This window comes from Micrasema longulum, unplaced genomic scaffold (genome assembly GCF_059751315.1).
Source record: "Micrasema longulum isolate JH-2025_06_02 unplaced genomic scaffold, ASM5975131v1 h1tg000472l, whole genome shotgun sequence".
NCBI lineage: Eukaryota > Metazoa > Arthropoda > Insecta > Trichoptera > Brachycentridae > Micrasema > Micrasema longulum.
This window is the reverse complement of record NW_028277670.1, coordinates 444,504-468,715: the sequence shown is the minus strand read 5'-3', so window position 1 is coordinate 468,715 and position 24,212 is coordinate 444,504. Positions and strand designations below refer to the sequence as shown.

The window sequence follows — 24,212 nt, the reverse complement described above, 5'->3', positions numbered from 1 at the left end:
AAATAAGTCCTGTTAAACGTTTTCCATCTCTGTTGCAATTCGTTGCAGAACATTTATTTAGGCATTTGTATTTCTGCAAACATTTGGTTCGCAGGTTTGTATGCAACAGTAAAAATAAGACTCGAAACTTTTCAGAGTTGTAGAACTTTTTATTTGTTCACGCCAAGAGAGTATTCCTCCCCTCCCCGCCATTTCTTGAATGGAATACTCAGTTCAAAGCCTTTTCCGTCATACTCCCCCACTCTCCCCCTGGCGGGAAAATAATTAATGTATAAAAACTTTAGTTAATAAAGACGCAAAACGTCTTTAGCCCGGATATTCTCTTTTCCCGCGCTTTTGACTATGATCTTAATATTTTCGCGCGATTAATTACGCGGCCATTTGTTGAATGTGCCACTTCATTTCGGCGGGAGATATTTAAGAATTATCGTACTGACACACTTTTTTACTTTATTTATTTTTAAAAGATGGAACTTGAAAAACATTTCGTTGTAAACAAAACAAATGAACAAATGGATGATTTAAAAATGGTAATCTAAATATTGATGGCTAGTATGAATAGCAATATTTTTGTACCGCGCCGCGCCTTTGACGTATTTTATTTATTTACGTTACCAATATGGCGCTTTATAAGTTATCCGTAATAATGAAGCTTATTTGAAAAACTAGTCGAACTATTAGTTTCAAAATTCGCTTAAATAAATTTGCTGGGAAAAGAAGTACTTATAAAAATTAAAAAAGCTAAGATTGTATGGTAATACTGACGCGAATGGTGTTTCATTACCCCTAACAAAAACTACCTTGAATGTCTTTGGTTTGTTTTTTGCCTACAAAACTGTTTTTTTTTTTAATGCAGTAGGTATTTTTTTGTATATGACTTTATTTAATGTTTGGTTATTTACTTTATGACAGTCTGATTATTTTATAGCATAAAATAATGTAATATAGTTCCAGATGTCTGCTAAATTATTATTTTTTAGACATTTAAATAAGCTAGGGTTTACAAATAAATTGTTTACCCATGTGTATACAGTATGGACATAATTTGAAATTCCTAAACAATTAAGCTAGGGTTTCCTAGGACAGCGGTGCCCGTATCTTAACGGCCGTAGTGAACGGTGATGCGGTGGACAGCCGTCGTAGTGGTGACTAGAGAGTGGTTTTATTTTTTAACGGTGTTATCAACACCATTTTTATAGGAAACCACTCTCTAGTCACCGTTACGACGGCTGTCAACCGCATCAATGTTCACTACGGCCGTTAAAATACGGGCACCGCGCATTACAATGATTATTTTAGAAGAAACTGAATTACTCTTTTAATTATGTGTCTATACAAAGTTTTAAGTTAAAAATAGAAGTAAAATAAATAAATTACCTATATGGAAAATTAAAAAGCAAAAATGGTACCCTAAGTTTTTTACAAAAAATCTTAGTATTAGATTAAACCTTTTATAAATAATTACAATTGGTTTTTAAAATGTACATTGAAAAAAATGAAAACGTTTTGTTTTAATAGATTGTTTCCTTTGGTTTTTTTTGGCAAAATAAATATTTTTTAATATTTGTACAATTTATTTTATAAATTTATTGCATAAATAAGTATGCATATTGATAACCAGGGAATCTATATAAAACTAGTAAATTAGAAAATGAATACGGAGCGTCCTCTGGTTAGAAACGTCTCCATCTAACATGGCTCAGCCTGTTCTAAGACGGAGATTTTTTATATTTTAAGGTAGGTAAAAGTAGTTCTATTAATTTGTGATTTTTACAATACGAGTATATCATTTATAATAGAATGGTTAATTTCCCTAATTTTTCATTTTCATGTTTTCCGTAATTACAATAAATCTGCGCAAATAAACAAAATACATTTTTAGTTTTTTAAAGTTCAATGTAGGTAAGAGTGAAATAAAAATAATACCATGAAATGAAAAACACCCGTAAAAATAAAAATTCAATTAATCTTAATAATTTAAAAGTATTTGCTTTTTCCTTTGTTAAGTTGCAAAATAGTATATAATCTTAATTCAAAACTTTTGGAACGATATTTGAAATTTGAACTCATCGATAGGTACCTACCGAGAAGGTACTTGTGTAGCCACCCCTAGCCCCACATGTTCTCCACTAGAGGGAGATAGCACGTGTGAGGGGGTGTGGGTGCGTGTTCTTACGGACACCGTCTCAAGAGGAAAATGTTCAACAGCCGTCTCCCTTCCTCTCCTTGCAAACTATTCCGCTCGGCAGAAACGCAAGATCTCATCCCCGGTCATACGTGATACACACATTCATACTCGGGAAATCTACAGATGAGCGTGCGAACCGGCGCTTACGCCGTTACACACGCGAAGTAATCAACTCTAAGCTCTTCCCACTCCAAAGGCGCGATATCGGCGTCCCTCTCCCACCCTCGGCGGGTCCGCTAACCTTTGGCCAGCTTCGGACGTCGCGAGCCGCGGCGGAAGCTGCCGAGCGGCGCGCGGCGTGCGAGCGAGACGGCCATCGGCGACTGCGCACAACCGCGAGGGGGGAGACAAGGACGGGGATACGCGATACTGGCACGATGGACAGACAGTGGGCCGTGGACAGACCGCGCGGTACAGCGGCCGCGTGTGGACGGACCCTGCCGAGCTTTGCCGGACCGAGCCGACGACTGCCGGACTTTACCGAAGACGAGAAAAGCGATCGTGAAAAACACCCGCTAACTGTGAACAACAACCCGTTTCAAACATTTTGCTTTTAAAAGATACCGACAAAACAAAAAAAATCTTTTATTTACATTTAAAATTTATTTTATTGACTGTCAACAAAAGCTCACGTGCAAACAATTTTCCATAGTGAAGTGAAATTAATGACTAAGTTTTTTTTTTCAAGTGACGTTAGTGAATAAAAAAATCCACGATACAGAAATGTCAATAACAATGTTTATCAGCAACTGTACTTGTGTATTTTATACCAGAAGATAAGATAATTATATTTTATCAGTAATCAGTGGCCCTTAAGGCGTATTGGACACGGAAATTAATTATTAAATCAAAAACTTTTTTTAAATCACTCGAATTTGAAAAAAAATTGTGCTCAAAATTAAACGTCAAAATGAAGAATTTTGCGAAACGTCGGAAAAGATAAATAATTTAAAAACAAAGTTTGGGATTTGTTAAAACAATGAAGTGTATAATGTTTAATTAAGACAGTTTATGGACAAACAATTGAATAATGACAAGTAAACAAAAACTGAAATTTTCAGCTGTTAAGTGAAGACTAGATCATCAAATTAAATTAATTATTATACTTTTCAGTGAACTTATTCTGATACATTGAGTTAAAACGCAGTTTTTGAAAATAAACCCAGTGATAGGAATCAATCTTTTCAAGATGAGAATCAAAATGCCAGCGGTCAGAATTGCGCAAGGTAAATTAATTTATCTATTTAAATTATTTTAAACACCATAAAAGTCTCATATACACTAAAAGTCGGTGCACAATTAAAAGTGAGACGTAGGTGCAATCACACAGAGGAAATTTGTGCAATTTTGGGTGCAGAAAGTATGCTTTGACGCGTGTCTAGTGACGTGTAGGTATTTTTAAATACGATTTTAAAAGTAGACTAAAAATAATGCACATTCGATTATTTTTTTACATTACAAATAATTTACTACTGTCCTAACTTTTCGGCGTATGTAATAATTTTAAGCAATACATTATTGCACCTCAAAAACGATGATGAATATACAGATATGATTAAATGAAATTTTCACTACATTGAATTGACAATTATTAAAATTAGGTTTAAACTCAATAAAAAGATACTTCAGGAGGTGTTGTGCATTCTATTGTAAAATTGTTGACATACATGCAAATAAATTTATAACCTTTAAAAAATAAAAACTAGTCTGAAGGTGCTCGTTTAAGGGTGAAAGCGTTATTTAGTCAAATAAAAAAATATTAAGTGTCCCAAGTATTTTTTTATATATAACTAATATTAAAGTGTAATATTTTTATGTTTAACTATAATTATAAATACTTTGATCTATATGTACCTACTGACCTAACACAATTTATTTCCTATTTTGAGTTAAAAATGTTTCGTGTTGATTGAAAATATTTCCTAAAATGAGAACGATTAATTAAAAACTGATGATGAAAGATGTCACGTGAATTTAAAACAATATATTTATTTATTAAATGCTGATTTCTATTATTTTCAAGGTGGAGACATGATTTCAAATATTACAATAATTTCCAATCAAACGATTTGTTTATTTCAAATTATGTAGAAAAATTTAAGGTACAAAATTTTAATTAAATTTGGTATTTACAGAAATACAATTTCACGTTTATATTATAATTAGGTTTAATTTTAATTGATTACACTCTATTTTTCACATTAACATCCTTTTTAATTTATGTAAATATTAGTATTCCTTTGTTTTAAAAACAAATACCTACATTAGAGCATGCATTAAACATAATAAAGTAAAGGATTATTTTATTCGCAGTGATTAAATTATTTACTCTAGGTAATTTGTAAAGCACTATTTTTTTTATTTACTTCAAGGGCGCAGTACAATAAATACCCCAAAATGTCTTGCATCTACAGAACGCATCGGCGGTACCGATTCTAGTTGAACGTTTCCAATTATGTAAAGTTTTAATTATTTATATGAGGTAGATTACAACACTTCTTTGCAGCCTCAAAATCTAACCCCTCCTTCCCCTATTTTACATTAAAATTCTAAGAGGTTTTTCAAAGATTAAATTTAGATTAAAACAAAGTGCAATAGCGGATAGAAATAATACCACAGTAAATCAAAACTTTCAACATTTACAGCCAATTTCACTTACATGTAATGAAAGCTAACATAACTTGAACTCAAAGCGAATAGACAAATAAATAAATAGCAACTCAAAAATAGTTTAAAAGTTTACAAAAAACGCATTGCACAAACTGGCAAATTGGCCAATTTACATGTTAAAACGACACAAGAAGTAAACAGTTTAAAACCAAACAAACATAGCTTTTTTAAGCAAAAAAAGTATAAGTAATCATGTTATCTTCAGGGATTATATAATTTTTTACTTAGCAGAGACGGAAAACCTCTTAGAAAAGCGAATGTAAAACTTAAACCAGATGGTGACAGAACAAAAGCTCTAAAATTGATATTTTTATTCACAGGAGGTTATACATCCATGCAGAAATATCCATAATGTTTATAGAATATCCATAATTTTATAGAAATGTCCGTTATAATTTAAAAAAATAAAAGAGGTTTAAAAATGTATGATGAGATGCACAAATGCAAGAAGAATGAAAAAAAAATTTTAAAAAATGAGCTAACTTAAGAAATAAATAAAATAAAAAAACAGTTACTAAATATGGCTACCTACATCATTGTTGTGTAAAAAATTAAATACAAATACACTAAGACAGTCAACACATTTTTTTGCATTTGTTTAATTGTTTTAAATACTAATTATAATATTATAATAACCAAATTTTGTTATTTACGCAATTAAATTGTACGCTATGACATTTAAAATGTTTATTTTAAATTAACTTTAATTGTTTGGGTATTTATGTTTTTTGAAAAGTGCTTGAATTAAAAATTAGATTGTAGTCCCACTCTCCCACAATTTGGTTTCCGAGAAGAACGCGAATAGTTGTGTTTGTTAAAAACATAAACGTATTTTTTACGTAGATGTTTAAATACAAATTATGCATTTAACAAAGAAAACTTCATAAACGCATTTTCCCCAGACATTATTATCTGTTATAGTGCTGCATAATAGCATTAAATAAATAGCTGTATTACAACAGAGATGAAGAACAATTAAGATAAAGGAATTTAAAAACCAATCGTTTGCAGGTTTATGACTTATAATTGAATGGTCTGAGTGGCCACTTTTCCCATATGTGACATTCACCATTCTGCCTATGGCTGAACATCGATATTTTTTCAATGTTTTCATGTCTTAATTATCATTAATTAGTTCTTGGAAGGTATTCGAGCCGTGTATTACTTATTACATTTGATGTTGTTTGAGAAGATAGCTCCTGCCTTTATCAACCAGCTAATTAATTTGCGTTAGAATCCAACGGCATTGGGCGTCGTAAGAAACTTTATTAATTCTAAAATTAATTAATATATCATTGCTTTAAATACACGGGCTTCCTTTTAAATTAAAAAAAATATATTTAAAAATGTTTTATAGATGTTGGTGATAAAACTAATAAGTCCACGGAAAAATATGAAAATGAAAAATATTTTCAGGCGTTGCTTATGAGGTAGGTATTTAGGTGAAATGATTAAGCCAGGTGAATCTCACCCGCATCAATAAAGACTTATAATATTGTTTTATGTAAACCATTCATTAAATTGTCACATAAATATTCTTACCTACATTTCAACCAATGCACGGAATTTCTCCTAAATGTAGTGACGTTTTTAGCTGACCTGAGTCTTTCTGGAAACTAATTGAACTCTTAAGCTTTTGTAGAACAGAAATCGTCTCCACAAATAATTACTTAATCTAGCTAGTGACAGGTTCACAGCCTTTTAATGCCTACACTTTTAAGTTCTTTTTCTAAAATAGGTTCTTTATCTTTGTAGTAACATAGCAATAAATATAGCAACTTTAAAAAAAATCGGCAAATCGACTTTTGCCTATGTGTCCTCAGAACAGTTAACAAAATCTCACTAAACAGTTCTGTCGATGCGTTCCTACAGCAAAGGTACGACCATGACCATGCCTACTGTGCTTTTAAATAGTTTCTTAGATGCTAAGACTGTTATTGTTTAAACTGTATATGTATAATACTATTAATTGAATCGGCATTCACTGCGTAACACTTCATTGTAAATTATTATGAAAATAAAAATATGCTAACACCTTAGATAAGTGGAATTTTTCCATTTTCAATTTTATTTATTCATATATATGTACATTACAAAATGGAAAATCTTAATTCACGCGTATTAAAATGATTAAAATTATTAGATAAAATCAGGTATATATAAAAAAAACACATAAGTATACATAATATCCAGAGAATAATATGTTAAAAAAGGTAACGAAAAACTCCCTCAGAGACGTAAAAAATTGTCAATGTCCAAAGTAATATTGTCCAACATAGAGATAGCCCTTCAAACAGGCATAACCATTGGCAGGTTGGTCCTGTATATAGGAATGAGAAACAGTCTATGCTGACGCTGTCTAAGGTAATCCGAAACAAAAAAGCTAATGCTCCGCATAATTTCAGGGTTGTCAATAATACCACGCAACAATCAAAAGAAGTGTGTAGTTAAATACACATTTCTTCTACGTCTTCAAACTGCTGTAACCAAGAATACCCTGGAGGAACTCAGTGGGATAAAGAAACTTTTTTTTGAAGGAACTTTTTTTTTTAACCCATGCTGTTCATCTATTGTAAATGGCTCGACTCAAGAAGCGATGATTTTACTTATTAAAATTTCAAATACCTTGGCTGGCGCTGAAAGTACAGCTACACTCTTGTGTATAAGAGTAACTTTAGATATCTTCCAAATTTCTGGAAAGACTCCTCTATTTAATGACAAATTAAATAAAAAACAAAGCGGCCCCTTTAAAAAATCTACGCATCCTTTGAAAAAAAAGTAATAACCGCCCTACCTGAGGTTCCATCACAGATTAATTTGTTTGTTTTTGTATAGATTCGATAATGAAACCATAAACAGTATTATGAATGTACTATTAGTTGTATATCACCCGTCGATCGAAGGAGTGCTCTCCCGAAACTGCAGTAGTGTTCTTGTAAAATAATAAAATTGTGTAACACTGATAACGAAGTAAGATTTTCATAATAATTTGTTTACGTTTAATTTAATCAATATATTATATACATATAGTCATTAATGCCAATCCATTAGCGCTTTCATAAGCCAGTTAATTGGCTTTAAAAAAACATGAAATTTTCTATATATAACGTTTAAGTGTGCACACATACATAAGCAAAAATTATTTCTTGGTTCACCGACAAGCACAAACACATTAACATAGGTCATTAAACATTCGAACGCACTGTACTGTTTCTCGAACCATAAAAGAGAAAACGAAGACGCTATGGGATTTTACACTGATGTCCTCAAATCTGCGATTTACGTCCAGAAGTAAGTTATAAAATAGTGATCATAAAAGCCTCCATTTCAAATATAAATACGGCCATCAATCATTTTAATAAGACAACTACAGTAAACTTCATATTTCTGGATTCCTAGAAGCAGTTGAAGTACCACTTAGATAATTGTTTTGCAAGATGTCGGTCAAGTTAATGGACGTATTATAAAATCGTCAATGAAATATAAAGAGATCCTAACTTTTGCAAACAAGGCTAAAATAAGCAATATCGACAAAATTAAGAAAGGAATTCTACTTTTGTTTGGACTAGAGCGAATAGACAACGAAATAACGGCAAAAAGGTACAATGCTAATGTTGATGGATACAGAAATCTAGAAAGACTGAGAAAGACATGGCACGATCAAATCCAACAAATACTTAAAAATTGACATGTCAAAACTTGGAATAATCAATACAATTATCATTCTGTCTTTATGTACAGATATTGCTTTCCCTACATTCATACATCCACTTTCGCACGCTTGCCGATTATTCCAACTGTTGACATGTCCATCTTCAACTATTTGCTGAATTTGGTTATGCCATATCTTTCGCAGTCTTCCTCGTTTTTGCATCCATCTACATTCGCATCGTAAATCTTTTTTGGCGTTCTTTCACTGACCATTTGCTCTACATGTACAGACCAACCTAAATCTCTTTTCTTGGTTTGTCGATAGTGTTTATCTTAGCCTAACATAATGCACAGACATTTGTGCACCTATCGTACATAATTATACCGCACTTTCACCTGAAAGATCGCATTTTGACATCAATAAACCTACTTTCATCCTAGTTTTTCCAATTCTACACTTCAAGGATTTCGGGAACCTGAATGAAGTTCCGTGTTTTTTTTTAAATTATTTTCTTAGTTAATTGACTATAAAACCAAGAAAAAATGGATCTAAATAAATTATATTTTTATTGATCGTAATCAGCGATACGTTTTTATAAAGTTCGATTTTGAAATTACTCCGCCTGTGACGTCACAAGTTCAATTTGGTGAGTTCTGCTGATTGGTAAGTTGGCTTCCGTAAGCCGGAAATCTATCACAACACTCATGGGTTGATTCGAAAGACCTACCGACGTCATTCAAAGTTTATTATTTATTTTCATAAATTTTCGAAAAACGTCGCCATTCTCTAATTTTTACCCCGATTAAAAAATCATTTTTATATGGAATTTCCAGTAGTACTGAACTTCTTTTTCGTGAATGACTAAATTCGCCTCCTCCTCTTCTTCAGCGGCAAACAATAATCTCAATATCTGTACCTTCTAATATCCGTATGCAAGAGGTAAACTACGGTAACTCCAAATATGATGAAATTGAGTTATAACTATGTTGAAATCAAAATTTTCGTCCTCTTTTACATGGTAGAATTAACTCCTAATTTATTTGATATTAAAGATTATTTTTTTATAGTGACTCAAACTAAATTAGAGGTAAATGATAGTAAAAAACTATCCAGTACTCCTGAAGATTTTTGAAATGTGATTTTTTGTAATGTGTAACAATACACATACTTTAGAAAACAAATTTACTTAAAAGCATGTCATTAAAAATTACAACATGCGTAAAGTATCTAAAATCACTAATGTGTCTCTTCTGAAAAGTTGGGTTTTTGGAAATACCATAGTTCATCTCCGTATACAAATATACTCGTATGTACCCATATTCATATGTTTTATTTCTCTGACAACAATTGGACAGACAATGCAATTCAAAATATAAATTAAATTGGACCGAAACGTAGGTGGACTCAAGAAATCTCTCTTAATTCCATTTGTCGTCATATTCTCACGATATTGTTAGGTCCAGAATCTCTAAAACACTGTCACGAGACTTATAATTAATGAGGCTTCTACAGCATATAAAAAGCCTTTACTGATTATCCGTCCACGGTTTGCTTTGGACATATCTCTTGCCAGACAATAGAAATGATTTGCGACCAAAATACGTCAACGTTGAAATTGGACGCTTTTTTGGACTTTTCTATACTCGATTCACCAAAATAAACAACGTAGCATTCTAAAAAATATGTTGAGATTTTTCAAATCTTTACAGATGAGTATTTACTACGCAAATTTACCCACTATTTTTTTTATAATGTAGATACCATGCAATAATTAAGTGGTTAGTCAAAAAAAAAAATGGAAAAAAGCATCTCGGTCCTGCGCTACTTTTATAGTCCGCAGCCAGGACAACTGCTTATTGGATATACTCGCCATAGTGATTCCTAGGAAAAGATGACCAGAGTGGTTTTCCGTTGCCTTCTCTGGTGAATTATGTCATTGTTACCTTCCCTTAGCTAGCTGGTTTTTATTTTGAGACGCCAGAAACTCGGCTTTCATCCTCTCGTTATCTGCTGTGAATACACCTTCATGAGTGTGATCCCATTACCCAGGGTTTGCGGCGTAGACGCCAACGAGTTGGACTAGTCAGTAGTGGACTACGCAGCATTTTATAGAATCACACCCTCCAGCAAGATGTGACTCACCGCGACCCCACTGACAGTTTGAACCCCCATTGCTGATGTCATCAAACATTTTCATTGTAGGGCCATTTTCAAGGACTTATAAATAACTCACTTTTAAAAAATAAGAAACAACTTCAAATAAATGTTTTACGCCAACTTTTATATTGTACACCCTTTTAATTTTTTTTAACAGTGAATTCATAAAAATAAATGATTTATTCGATGAATTTTGAATTTTTTATTTTAGCTAGAGTATGGTCAATTTTTCGGAAGCAATCAATGTTAGTGTTTTATCCAGTAGACACATTTTATGTACCAACAAATGTTTCTTGCATTTTTTTGCATTTAAAAAATACTCTTACTAAAGTACAATGCGTTAAATATTATTGATGTCAGAAATGTATTTTTATGTTTGCTGAACTTCGTAGTCTTCAAGGATGTCAGGCACTGGGTGTGTGATAGGACTGATAGTTCTTCTTTGGTCCCAGATCATCTGGGCCAAGGGTTTTACATATAAGGAACCCGTTAAATCCTTTATTTGGTCTGACAATTTGTAGGAGACCTCTTTCGCTTACCATCAACTGTCCGTGTTACTAACAGCTTTAGTCAATTTTGATGAAACCCAAAGCATTGTTGAATAAAGTAGATACCGTCAAAACATAAAAAAATACTTTTGATTTTTATTTTAATCAACGTTTTGTCTTATGTTTGGAAGTACGTATTTGAAATCATAAATTAACACGTTTTCGGTAAATGTGTCGCTTAACCCAAATCTTGTTACAATATACTAATATTAATTTTTAAATATTTTGAAATAGATATTAGTATGTTGCTGGAGCATATTAGCATTACAAAAAGTTAAATAAATAAAACTGCTCCTCCTTGGCACTGCTTATTCTAATGAAAGGGATTCTTATGTTAATTTTGTATTTAAACATCATATATAGTATAAATAAACAACAGTAATCTAAGCATCTTTATTATTGTAAAAGTAAGAACGTGTTTTTATATTAAAGTTTTTTTGTGTTTTTCTTTTTTATTTTGATTTTTTTTTATTTTAGACGTATATATATTTTTTTTTTCTATGGTAATAAAAGATTTTATGTGTTTATAGAATTTAAGAAATAAGATTATGTAAATATATATTAGAACTTAACTGTAAGCACCTACTGACGAACTGCATTTTATGCAGTTCAGACTTGAAAATTTATATGTTAATTTTTGTATGATTTTGATAAATATATTTTTTTTAAATAACAAATATATTCGGCGATTAGATAACTCTCTGTTTAAAATAATGTTTATTAGTAAAACAATAATAAATTTATGTCTGTGAATCAAGTGTAATGTGAGTAAACCTATCTAAATAGCTTACGAGTATCAGACATTAAATGATTTATTTGAACTCATATTGATTAAAACACACATACATTAATACACACTGATTTCACTTTCTTATTTTAAAACTTAGCAAATTAGCCGTAAACTGTAATAAAATAGACTAATTAGCCGTACTTAATTTTTCACAGCATTTTGACCACAGGCCTATATAAATGTTCGCAAATATACTCTATGGTCTAAATTCTATACAGAGTTCATGTGATGAGGTAGTTTGAAATAAATGTTATTACGCCTTTATTCTTTTAAAATAAACTGTATGTATATATATCCTTTGTCTGCATGAGATTGAGACACTCTTTAGACTATCATACCCGCAATTTTACATCTGGAAATATAATATATCACTTGAATTTAGTTAGAATGTAGTTTAAGTAGACAATTGTAAAGTGCCCTTAAGGTGATTTTCCACAAAAAATGGCGCTATATAAATCAGCCAAATATTATTAGTATTATAAAGATAAAAGAATCCCAAACAAACAATCGGCTTAAACTAGAGCGATCTCTTATTCAAAAAATAGTCAAAAAGCGCCGAATAAAAATATGTAATTTTGCGAATGTCAAAACTATTATGATTATAATGTTAGCCGTTAGAAATTGATGACCCTGAATGAAAATAGGGGAAGATTCAATTTGCAAAAAAAATGTTAAATTATAAAAAAAACAATTACAAAAATAATAGTACTAAAAAAAATAATTTTTAAAATTTTGTTCATGAAATCAAAATATACAATTTTTTATACATTTTTGGAGTTATTATATTTAATATAAAACAATGGGATAGGTTTAAATGTTGAATTTTCCCCCTTTTGCAATAATATGTAAAAAAAATATATCACCATTTTAAGGAGCATAGCCAATAAATCACAAAAATAGTAATATTTTTAATTTAAAAATCATAATATCCTCGCCGTTCAGGCGAAAGTCACTTACCCTAAATATGATTTTTGTTGAATATACCATTCGAAGCGTAAAATTATGTTATTTAAGAAGTAAACGTCCCCAAGGTAACACAGTTAGAAAAAAGGCTTAAGTTCGGATTATTATTTTAAATTATATTTTTTTATGTTATATTTACGAGTTTATTCATAAATATTCAAACATCAGCAACAAAAAACATTTTAAACAATTTTCTTTTAATTAAAATTTTTTTTTTTACTAAAACATTATTCCTAATATTTATTTCCTTTCACCAACTCTTATAGCTTACATTGTCCAGATTCTAAACAAGTACTTGATAACTTACAGATATTTTCTCAATGTATCAGAAAGAAAAGTTATAAATGGAATTTAATAAAAATACATGAATTAATAGTGTTGTTTGCACGAAACCCCCAAAACATAAAAATCAGATTTCACTTTCTTCTGCAAACTATTAAATTGCAATTTCTCAAAATGATGGTTTTTGGGTTATTGAGTTTAACCTAAACGCGGACGATATAATTGAGTGTTTAAATGGATCTTACATTGAAACACTTTAAAATTATTATCGTTACGAAATATTACAGATTAAAATAATTATTTATTTCCTTAGTCGATGGCATTAATGATAAATGTAATCTTTGAAGTTTATTTATTTAACTTAGAAATACCAAAATATTTTAATAATTCGCTGGAATATTCTAGAGGGTATGTTGAGTATTTTAAACCTTGATTTAGTAATTAAAAATTTGTTAGCGCCGTTTTTAAAATTACTTCAAGAGAGCTGTAAATTCACATTCAATAAACACAAAATCATGTAATAAATACACTAAATACGAAATCATTATATTTTTTGAAATAATCAATTTATTACACTGGGCTACAATTATTTTTTTTTTTCAAAAAAATGTTTATACCTATATACTATTAGTATTTTTTTTTCTTGAATTCAAATATGACATCATCACCACGCAAGATTTCCAAGATACGGGCATTTATAATTTCATAAATTTAAATACTTACTCCATTCTAAACTGCACGATATTCAAACATTCTGGCTTACCTAGAAAACAGTGAGTAACATTTTTGAATGCTTGCAAAAGTGCATTCTGCAATGGATTCAATAGTTCCTAAAATTTTCATCATGCATTAGTGATTGTATTTGTGAGCCCGCAAATATTCCCCCTTTTATTTTTGCATAACCGATTCTAGGAAACTTCTGTCTGAGGTGCATGACACCAGGGGTATTGCCCATAGCTTTGACGAAATTCTATGGGTCATGGAGAAATTCCAAAGACGTATTTGAAAACAAGATAAAAAAACTGCGTTAGCTGCACCTTTTGCTAGACAAAAATCATTATCAACAATGTTTTGAGTATGTTCAAATGCTTGCAGACTGGCTGGATTTTCTCCCCAAGGAGTTTTTCATATTCAAATTTGTTGCAACAAACAGGGAAAACGTTTTTGAGAGGGAAATATGGGATTCTAGGAATTTACAGGGCATTCATTTATGACCTGACATTGGCTGGTTTAAGTGGCCACTTTACACACTGTGTAAATTTACCTACTAGGCAAATTGCATTTGGACATACTGAAAACATTGTTGAATTAACTACCTGGTAAAAGAAGAAGTATAAAAAAAAGAATATTTTTTTTCAGGCGTTGCCTAGTAGGTGAATTGGTTCAGCCGGATGAATCTCACCCACATAATAAAGGTTGTAGCTCTTTTATTTCACAAAAGTCAAGAGATGGAAGGGTTGAAAAAATGTGGATGAATAAAGGTAGGCAGAATAGTGAATGTTACACAGTGTGCAAAGTGGCCACTTAAACCAGCAAACGACAGGTCATAAGCCTTGTAAATGCCTAGACTCCCATAATCCCTTCTTAAAAATGTTTTCTCTCTCTGTTGCAACAAATTAAAAAATCATATTAAATAGTGTTACCTTTATTGTTAGCTAAGCAATAAAGAAACTAATATCTGACAAAAAATTGGAGTATGAGATTAAATTGAGTTTAATTAAATGCTTTTTTTATCTACCAGACATGACATGCGCTAAAAATATTTTTTTTCGATTTTTTCCGTCGGATTACGTAAAAAAATACTGGGTTAACAACGAGCGAACTAAATAGCCTTTCAAATGGGTGTTTGGACAAGGGCGTCCGAGGGAAATGGACACTGGCCGACAACGCTTATGCAAGTCCGAAATCATTAATAACCCTTCTTTAGGTTTGCTGGCCTATTCAATTCACATCAGTGGTGGTTCGAAAAAAAAATAAATTAAATTAACATTTTAAGCACTTATTTTACAAATTTCCATGTTAAATATTTTAACTGTGTATTTATTTTATGTAAAACAAAAATAGTAGCTGCTTCAATAGGTAAATGTTATCAACTATTAAATATCTAAATTTAGTAAACGGGGTCTAAAATTCCAACCATCCATGCGCTCAGAAGCTGCAACTTGTTGTAATCTATCTTCTATTTTTTTTTAAATCGATTTTTAGCTAGTTTTTGAAAATATCACTTAAACTCTAAACTTAATTGTCACCTAAAATAAAAAATGCAAATAGGGGCTAGATAACTTAATGTCCATGCGCTCTGTAGCTGCAAGACGTGCTTTAATCAGCTCCCATATATCAGAATTGTAATATATCATAATTGGAGACGAGGAACTAGAATCCCAGTCGTCCATGCGCTCTGTAGCAAGACGTGCTGGGGAATTTATTTATTGTACAGCGCTCTTGAGGTGATTTTCACAAAAATGGCGCTTTATAAATTATCCAAATATATATATATTTACTAAATAACAATAGTATGCCCAACGGGTTTGAAATACGGGAATTCTTCTGTCAAGGCGTAAAAAAAAAACGTATTTTAAATCTCAACTTTTGGGCTTAACTTAAATACATCTGCTGACAATGACATGCGTTTACTGTTATTTTTTTGTACTACAAACTTAAAATATATACTTTATTACATACGTCCACAAGATATCAAGAACTACTACAAACATTTCATTTACATTGCATGCATTTAATCTATCAATAGCAAATTTTAAAAATAGATTCAAGATATTTAAAAAAATGTTTCTTCTGAAACATTGAAAGTCTTTTTAAATTGATGTAAAATTTCAAACCTGCACTTAGTTTCAGACTATTTTACTCTTCGTTTATATAAATATATACATATTTTTGGCTTTTCTAATTAAATAAAATAGTTAACCTGTTTGTATTGTATTTTTTTTTAAAAATATATAAGCATTTAAGCGTTTTATTAACAAAAGTACAATGAAATCATTTTCAGGCAATTTAAACAGGTTATTTTACGTGTTTAAACTCTATCACCATCAACACTCAAATTAAAACTTGTACATAATTAACTCAGGATTCGTTTTTTAATAAAACAGAACATTTTTTAACGAACAAATTCTCATAATATTCGGATGTTTATGAGAATGATAAAGGAATGAGTAAAGCTTTTTAACATTGTTTAAAAATATTTATCCGCCTCGCAGTCCAATGGTCAGCGCGATTGCCTACGTTTGCGAAGCGAAAAACTACCTTTATGTAACCAAAAATTATCAAGATACGCTACGGTTGGTATAAATATCCAAAGATACATTAATATATTACCAAAAATAACATAATTTAACATATTAACCAATAACACGAATTTTGTCGATTCAGGAATATACATTACATAAAAATTCATTTTTTAAAAAAAAATTGTTATTTATTAATATCACTGTTTTAACAATGTACGAAGGTTCTTTGTTTCAGGTCCCGACAAGCAAAGGTTTAGGCATGACCTTATTTTTCCTTTTTTTTTTCATTTAATGATCCTAAAACAATTTACATCAACAGTCATAATAGTAAAAAATCAAACAAAAAATTTAAATTTTAAATTTTAAAATATTAATAAAAAACAAGACATGGGTAAACAATTCAAACAAAAATAAAATTATAAATTCAATATAATTTTAAGGCGTAAAAAATAATACAACTTCAACAATAACATTATTTTGCGTATGTACCTATTCACTTCGGCGGACTTATCTTCAATCGAATTCTACATATAACGATAACTACAGTAAAACTCTGACTATCCAGATTAATGAGTGCCAGATTTGATTAGTTTTGATAATACAGCGAGTGGGAATCACATTAAAAGCTTACTTAAATATGTCCAGTAAAGTCAGATGACTCAAGTTCGGATAAACGGAGTTTTTCTGTGCATACATAATCTCTACAATCAATTTATTTTCGCACCAATCTCATATAACGCCGATCTCAAACACCGACTTCTAAGAAAAGTGGCATTGTTGCTCGGATTGCAAATAGGTCATTATTCCTATTTCGAAATAGAGGATCTCTCAATCTGTCATCATTGGAGAATCATAGAACGAAGATGGAACTTATATGCATATTTAAAATAATATTGCAATCAATTTCTTTTCATGTTCAACCGTGTTACCGAAAGTTAAAATACTTTGTTTATTAAATGTTCTAAGAGGAACTTTTATTTTTATGCCCCAATACGCAGAATGTGTAGATTAGTGAATTTATCACAAAACTCGAAATTCTTTAGGATAGATCTTTGCCATTAAACACAATGTAGGATGAAAAAGTTGATTTAGTTGTTTTTTAAATACATTGTGTAACATTTTTTTATTGCCCTTGTTTGTCATGGCTACATTTTTATGTACTTTTTGTTCAGTTTCCGGTACATATATTTCTTCATATAACTGTTTTTATTAGCTTAGGGCGTATATACAAAGAATACGCTGATTTTCAAAAATATTTTTTCATACGCCTCCATTCGTTTGCGAGTGATTTTGAACAGTGGTCTCTTCAAATGAAATGTAATTATAAGAAAGTTTTTTTTTTCGTTTTGAAATGTTTATTGTTTACTTTCTTCGGCTACACCACTGCCCGCTCTACAAAGGGCTTATTCACAAATCCGCCCACCGTTTGAATAGTTTGCTTGGTCAATATTATCTACCCCGTCCCATTTGAGTGGCCCATTCAGTCGGTACAGGGCTGTATGTAGTGTGTTGTATGTCGGCCTCGCGTGCACCGCAGATGGGGAAAAAATTGGCTACGCTTTGGCTTTTTTAATCGTAGGTACCTTGCGTATCAGGGGTGTAGTCGAGTAAAATACGTATTGCAAAAAACATTATCATCATCATTATTTTTCAATGCGGGCGATTTCAAAACGCCGAGGCTTACGAAAAATAACAAGTTTAAAAATCGTTGGAATTAAACCCAAAAGCCCAGTGCTTGAGATAAGATCAAAGTGTGTTAACATGATTAAATTCTCTTATTAATTTTACTTAATGGTGCATAGCACACTATTGACATACGTTAATTTTTGCGTACTTGTTCAATGTAATAAACGAAGGTAATGTAATCAATGGCTTTCAATACTAAAGGGTCGTTTCTTCTTCTTGCGGTGCCTTATCAGGTTCACTCGACGTTGACAGTCACTACAGCAAAAGCATCTAGGTCCTGCGCTACTCCGAAGCCAGGACAACTGCTTATTGGATGAACTCGCCATAGTGATTCCTGGGAAAAGATTACCAAAGTGGTTTTCCGTTGCCTTCTCTGGGGAATTTTCCTGTCGGAGTTACCTTCCCTTGGCTGGTTCGTTCTGGTTTGGAGGCGCCAGAAACTCACTTTTCATCACCTCGTTATCTGCTGTGATCACACCGTTATGAGGTTAATCCCATTGCCCAGGATTCACGACGTGGACGCTAACAAGTAGGACTAGTCAGTAGTGTTGCCGGTGAAATGCAACTGGGCGTTCGCAGCATTTTATAGAATAACACCCTCCAGCAAGATGTGACTCACTGCGACCCCACTGACGGTTCGAACCCCCGAAAAAGACCGTTTACATGTGGACAATTCAAAAGATATGACAAGATTGTCTTGTCTCAGCTTCGTGAACAACCTCGACCACGCGGGACAGAACGCTGAGACAATACAAAAATTCGGCAGCAGTTGACTCGTGAGCGCTGTGAAAATGAATACATGACTGCGTTTATTACGAGCGAGTTCACGAAAAATATTATTTGTTTTTTATCAAAATGTTTTGGAATTGATGAAGACCGAAATTAATAATCAAAATCGTTTTTATCTGCCTCAACTTTCGGCAGAAAAAATGGCGGATATGTGCGGAAATGTGCGGAAGCGACACATTCACGTCGAGTAAATGGCTATTGTCACAAGGTTCTGTCTGTGCGTATTCATTCGTGTGGGGTTTATTATTGTTCCGCAAATATAGCTGCCCGTCTATCTCGGTGGCAATGTCTCAAAACAAATTTTGAACTACAAATTGCTCCTAACACGTGGACAATGGTCGAATCCTAAGCCAACGCCCTTTAATCCTTGGGACTAAAAATATTCTGGTTGAAAACAGTTTTTTTTTTAAATAATTTGTTGAATTTTTACCATTATCATTCCCTTTCCGCACCTAGTGGTGCATAAGATACTCCATTTTCACAAAAAACGCAGAGTTTTTTGTTAGTTTTGTAAACATGGAGGTAAAATGATAAGTCTTACTCTTCAGGTGCCAGGTCAAGAACTTTCAAATATTTTACATGTCATAAGCTCTGTAAATGCCTAGACTTCCATATTCCCCTCTCAAAAATGTTTTTCCTCTCTGTTAAAATAAATTTAAATATGAATGACTCCCTAGAGAGGAAATCCAGCCAGTCTGCAAGCATTTGGACATACTCAAACATTGTTGTATATTTACTTCATTAAAAAAATAAGGTATTCAAATCTGTTTTTTTATCGATAATTTCATATTTCATAGTTTAATGATCTCTATTTCAAAAAAAAAAAAACACTCTTCATAATAAAAAAAAGAACTATAATTATGTATGTAAGTAAAATAAACACAGTATTATGTAGACAACGACGCACCTGCCTATAAAGTTAATTGGATTATTACGAGTATCTTGATGTTTGTTAGATCAGTAAAGCTTTGTCGGCGTTTTGTTTAGGTGTGCAGTTAAAATGATGTGCACTTGTATATTGACAGAAGTAATCATACGCATTTCGCTTCAGTCCATTTCAACGTTCTGCCCGTACAAATGCATAAAACCATACATATTTTTGTTTCACACGTGTCTATACAAAGATGTACATGGAAATAAATTATTTTTTATTTGCCCTCATGAGACTTTTACAAATTTCAAGATTAAAATACAAAAAAATATTATTTATTTATTTATACTTTCACATTATTTGTATTCTTTTTTTTGTACATATTATTGTTCCCTCACTAGGGTGTCACGTGCCGAGGGAAAATAACCTCATTATCATTAATATAATAAACAATATAAACTAAAATAATCATAAAAAACATTACCAATTTATATAGACCAAATGTCATAAACAGTACACACATTTTACCTATTTGGCTTGATCCACTCATCGATCCGTGCGCAACCCACCTCCACTATCCATTTCTTAATAGCAATTTTATATTGTGAGAACTTACTAATTGTCCTTATAGATAATGAAAGTAGATTGTACACTTTAACCGAGTAGTAGGCCAATCCTCTTTGACCGAAGGTTGTATTAATTTTTTTTTTTTTTTTGCAGCGTCAGGGTGGAGTTTCTAGTTACTCTTGTATTTGCGGAAGGAGTTATGGGAGGTAGAGAATAATATTTGTGTGCGTATAGTAACAGAGCTTTTACATAAAGTTTTTTTATAGATTTTACATTAAGATTTTCGAATATACCGAGGGAGCTAGTTCTGATTGGCTCTTATGATATTTTTTATTATTGGATGACAACATAGGTTGTGTTTGTTTTTTTTTAAATGAAGAGAACAAGAAAAATAAAAAATAGAACAATTAGTCAATAATGTATTTCGAAGCATAAAATTATCATTATTATGCGGGTATCGAAACCATTCAAACATGCAGAGACATATGAAAAACTTTACAAAACATTAGTTCGTCCCCAGCTAGAATACTGTACTCTTATTTAGTCACCTAACTATAATGTAAGTATTAATAGACTAGAAAGGGTCCAACAATTTTTTTAAGCAGGTCGACTACCGGTTAAACAAAATTTTCTCTAGCCATGCTGAACGTATGTAGTACCATGGAATAAACTCTCTTAAAAATCAAAGAATAATGTTAGACCAGTTATTTTTATACAAATAATAAATAATAAAATTGATTCTCCTAACCTACTTGAAAGACTTCCATTCCGTGTGCCATCTAGACCGACAAGACAAGATCTTCTGTTTTACACAGAAAACGTGCTAACAAACTATTGGAAACAATCTACAATACCTAGAATATGCGACCAATATAACAATAAATTTACCGAGGCTTATATTTTGTGTGACAATCTATGTAAATTTTGGTCAAAAATTATAGAAATTTTGAGAGATATTTAACTTCATTATTATATACATAATTTTTCAATTCGTTTCTTTTACATTTGTTACGTTTAACATAATTTAAATTATTGTATAAGTGTAAACAATTTTTTTGGTGTGTGCATGAGAGTTCTACACTAATATACAAAGAAATTGACAATACTTGTGTACATATTGTTTGTTTACCCAATAAAATAAATAAATAATATATTTTAACTAATATTAGTATATAACCACTTTCCGACTTTTTTAGTCTACCGGTTTCTCCGGTTTCTCACCTTTAGTTAGTGTCCTGACGAAGAGGCTAGTACGTCTCGAAACCGGTAGACTAAAAAGTCGGTAAGTAGTTATATACTTATATTTACTAAGATTTGTTCAAATGTTTGACCACAAATTTAATGCTTTAAACAGAAATAATCTGTGTTAGGTAAAAGAAAACACAATATCCTGTAGAGTAAATTGAAAGAAAGTTAAAGCGAAATAAACAATATTGCAAAAATAAATAATAGTAAGAAGAGAAAAAAATAAAAACACAAAAAATATTAAATGGTTTTTGGGCATGTAGGCATGTAAAGGGAGTACTTTTTCTGAAGTATTTTTTCGTCCGGGGACTGGCACCTGAAGCGTAAGATTGATTTCCTTACCTTCCTGTAACTGATGATTGAGATACGCTGCATTTTATTTACCAATACAGTGCCCTGCGCACCATCGTGTGCGGATAACGGTTTGATGATGATGTCGCGACCAGTGATTTATATTAGACCGAAAAACCCCTTTCAAATCAAGTATTTTTAGAAGCGCTTTTTGTATTTTTCATGGTACATATTTTTGGCCAATTCGCATGTTATATTTATGTAGCTCCGTTTCGTTACAATTCTACCTATTTACTATCAGAACCTTTTTATAATAATCTGATTAAACGCGTAATCAGGAATTACATATTTTTTTATCTTGGATTTTTCGCTATGGTCACTATCGATAAAATATTGATCAATAATTATATAATTTAATTTTTTTAACACATGAAAACATCAAGAGATTACTCAAAAGGATGCAAGGTCTGAATTTTCTTCCAAAATATCAACCATTTGCGAGTCCCTGTCTTTTTGTTGTTTGTAGATAAAGTGTCTTTTATATGGGCTAAAATCATCTAATAACCCTTCAACACAGAAAATTTCTTTTTAATACTTTTTTTTTAAAAAAAAGCGAAATCAGATCAGTTTTGGGGTACGAAAAATGGCAACACGGGTAGGTACTCGATTTTGACGATTTAAGATAGGCATAACTAATCACTCTTATCAGACCGTTTGTTTCGCACAGTATTCTGAGAGACGAGATAGTGTCAGAAAAAGTATATTCAAATACCTTTTCATCAAACCGCTCTCACGCCGCATATTCTACATAAACAACCAGTAAAAGGCTAAAAATGTTTTAAATGCTTAAATAGTGATTCGCCCCTCTAAACCGGAATCTTGAGAGGTAATTTTACAACCACTTTAGTTTTTAATTTAATATGGATTGACCACTTGCCGTTTGAGGTGAGGGGTTAATGGCGAATCTAGTCTATCCAGTTTTTGTAAGAATCGTTTATTTAAAGTTAAAATCGTTAACCCAGTTTATAATCATGCTGATTGTGTCGTAAAAGATATGGTAAGAATTCATTTATCTACCTTTTGACAAATTGATTCCTTGATTTCTACGTTCCTATCTGCCGATGCTAAAATATACGCATACTTTTACTAATTACGTGTGTTAATTACATTATTTGTTCAATATAGAGTAGGAATTAAATAAATTATATATTCGAAGCTAACTTTGTGGTTATTCACTATAGTAAAATAAATATAAACAACTTTTTTTTTCTACCGACCGGTTTCAAAGCTATACAAGCTTCTTTATCAAGGTATACTTAACTAATGAATTCTATCCTATTTTATTTTTTCAATGCTGCGTATGGAGTTAGTAAATCAAGTTTTTTTGTATTGTAAGGGTGGCAAGCGTAATGTGAGATGGATACGATCTTTAAATCTAGACAGGAGAAGACTAAAAGAAATATAGATTATTTCTTATAAGTTATTTTTTTCAAGACTTGATTTATTAGCTCCATATCCATAATTGTAGTCAACATGGACATAATACGAGAATATCAGACAAATACCATATACAACTTTCTAAAACAAGACAAGGACAATCAAGACTAATGAACCAGGGACTGAAATTATACAATAAACTACCAGACAAAACTAAACAAAAGACTCAGACAAACTTTACAAAAGATGTAAAAAATATTATTTTGAACAACAGAGTATAAATGAAAAATGTGTATATTATTTTATGTAAAATGAATGTTATAATCCGTAAGGGTTTATAAATAAATTTTCAAATAATTTCAATCAATTTTAATTATATTTAGGTACATTATGTTTGCTTCATAATTTAGTGTGGTTAGAAGGATTGAAATTAAACAATATTTAATCTTATTAAAAGTAAAATAGTAGATATCAAATAAACAAACTGTCACGTCGTTTCCCCGTAAATATAGGCAGAGAGGATAGAACGTTATTTTAATATGTATAGACAGACCTCAATTCCTTTACATTCTTAAATAATATTCTCATGAACGCACAATGATTATTTCCACTTTCTGTTCATCTTAAAGTTGTCGAATTTGATCATGGCATGCCTTTCTTGGTATTCTTCGTTTTTTGCATTCATCAACATTTGCCTCGTAAATCCTCTTAGCCGTCCTTACATTGTCCATTCGCTTTGCATGTCCAAGACAACGCAACACTATTTTTTTTACTTTTCAATAATGCTTGTCTTACCCTTTATAATGCGCGGATCTTGACATTTGTAATAAC

At 31.4% G+C, this 24,212-nt stretch overlaps 1 protein-coding gene across 1 annotated transcript in view; it reads left to right on the top strand.

The window, feature by feature from the left end:
- The first annotated feature begins 2,585 nt into the window (after positions 1 to 2,585).
- The window catches only part of Cph (BCL11 transcription factor chronophage), a 123,977-nt gene continuing 102,350 nt past the window's right edge, over positions 2,586 to 24,212 (top strand). The window contains exon 1 of the mRNA XM_088226916.1: positions 2,586 to 3,414. Coding sequence (XP_088083042.1) covers positions 3,378 to 3,414 — 37 coding nt within the window. The 5' untranslated portion in view covers positions 2,586 to 3,377. The remainder of the gene's footprint in view (positions 3,415 to 24,212) is intronic.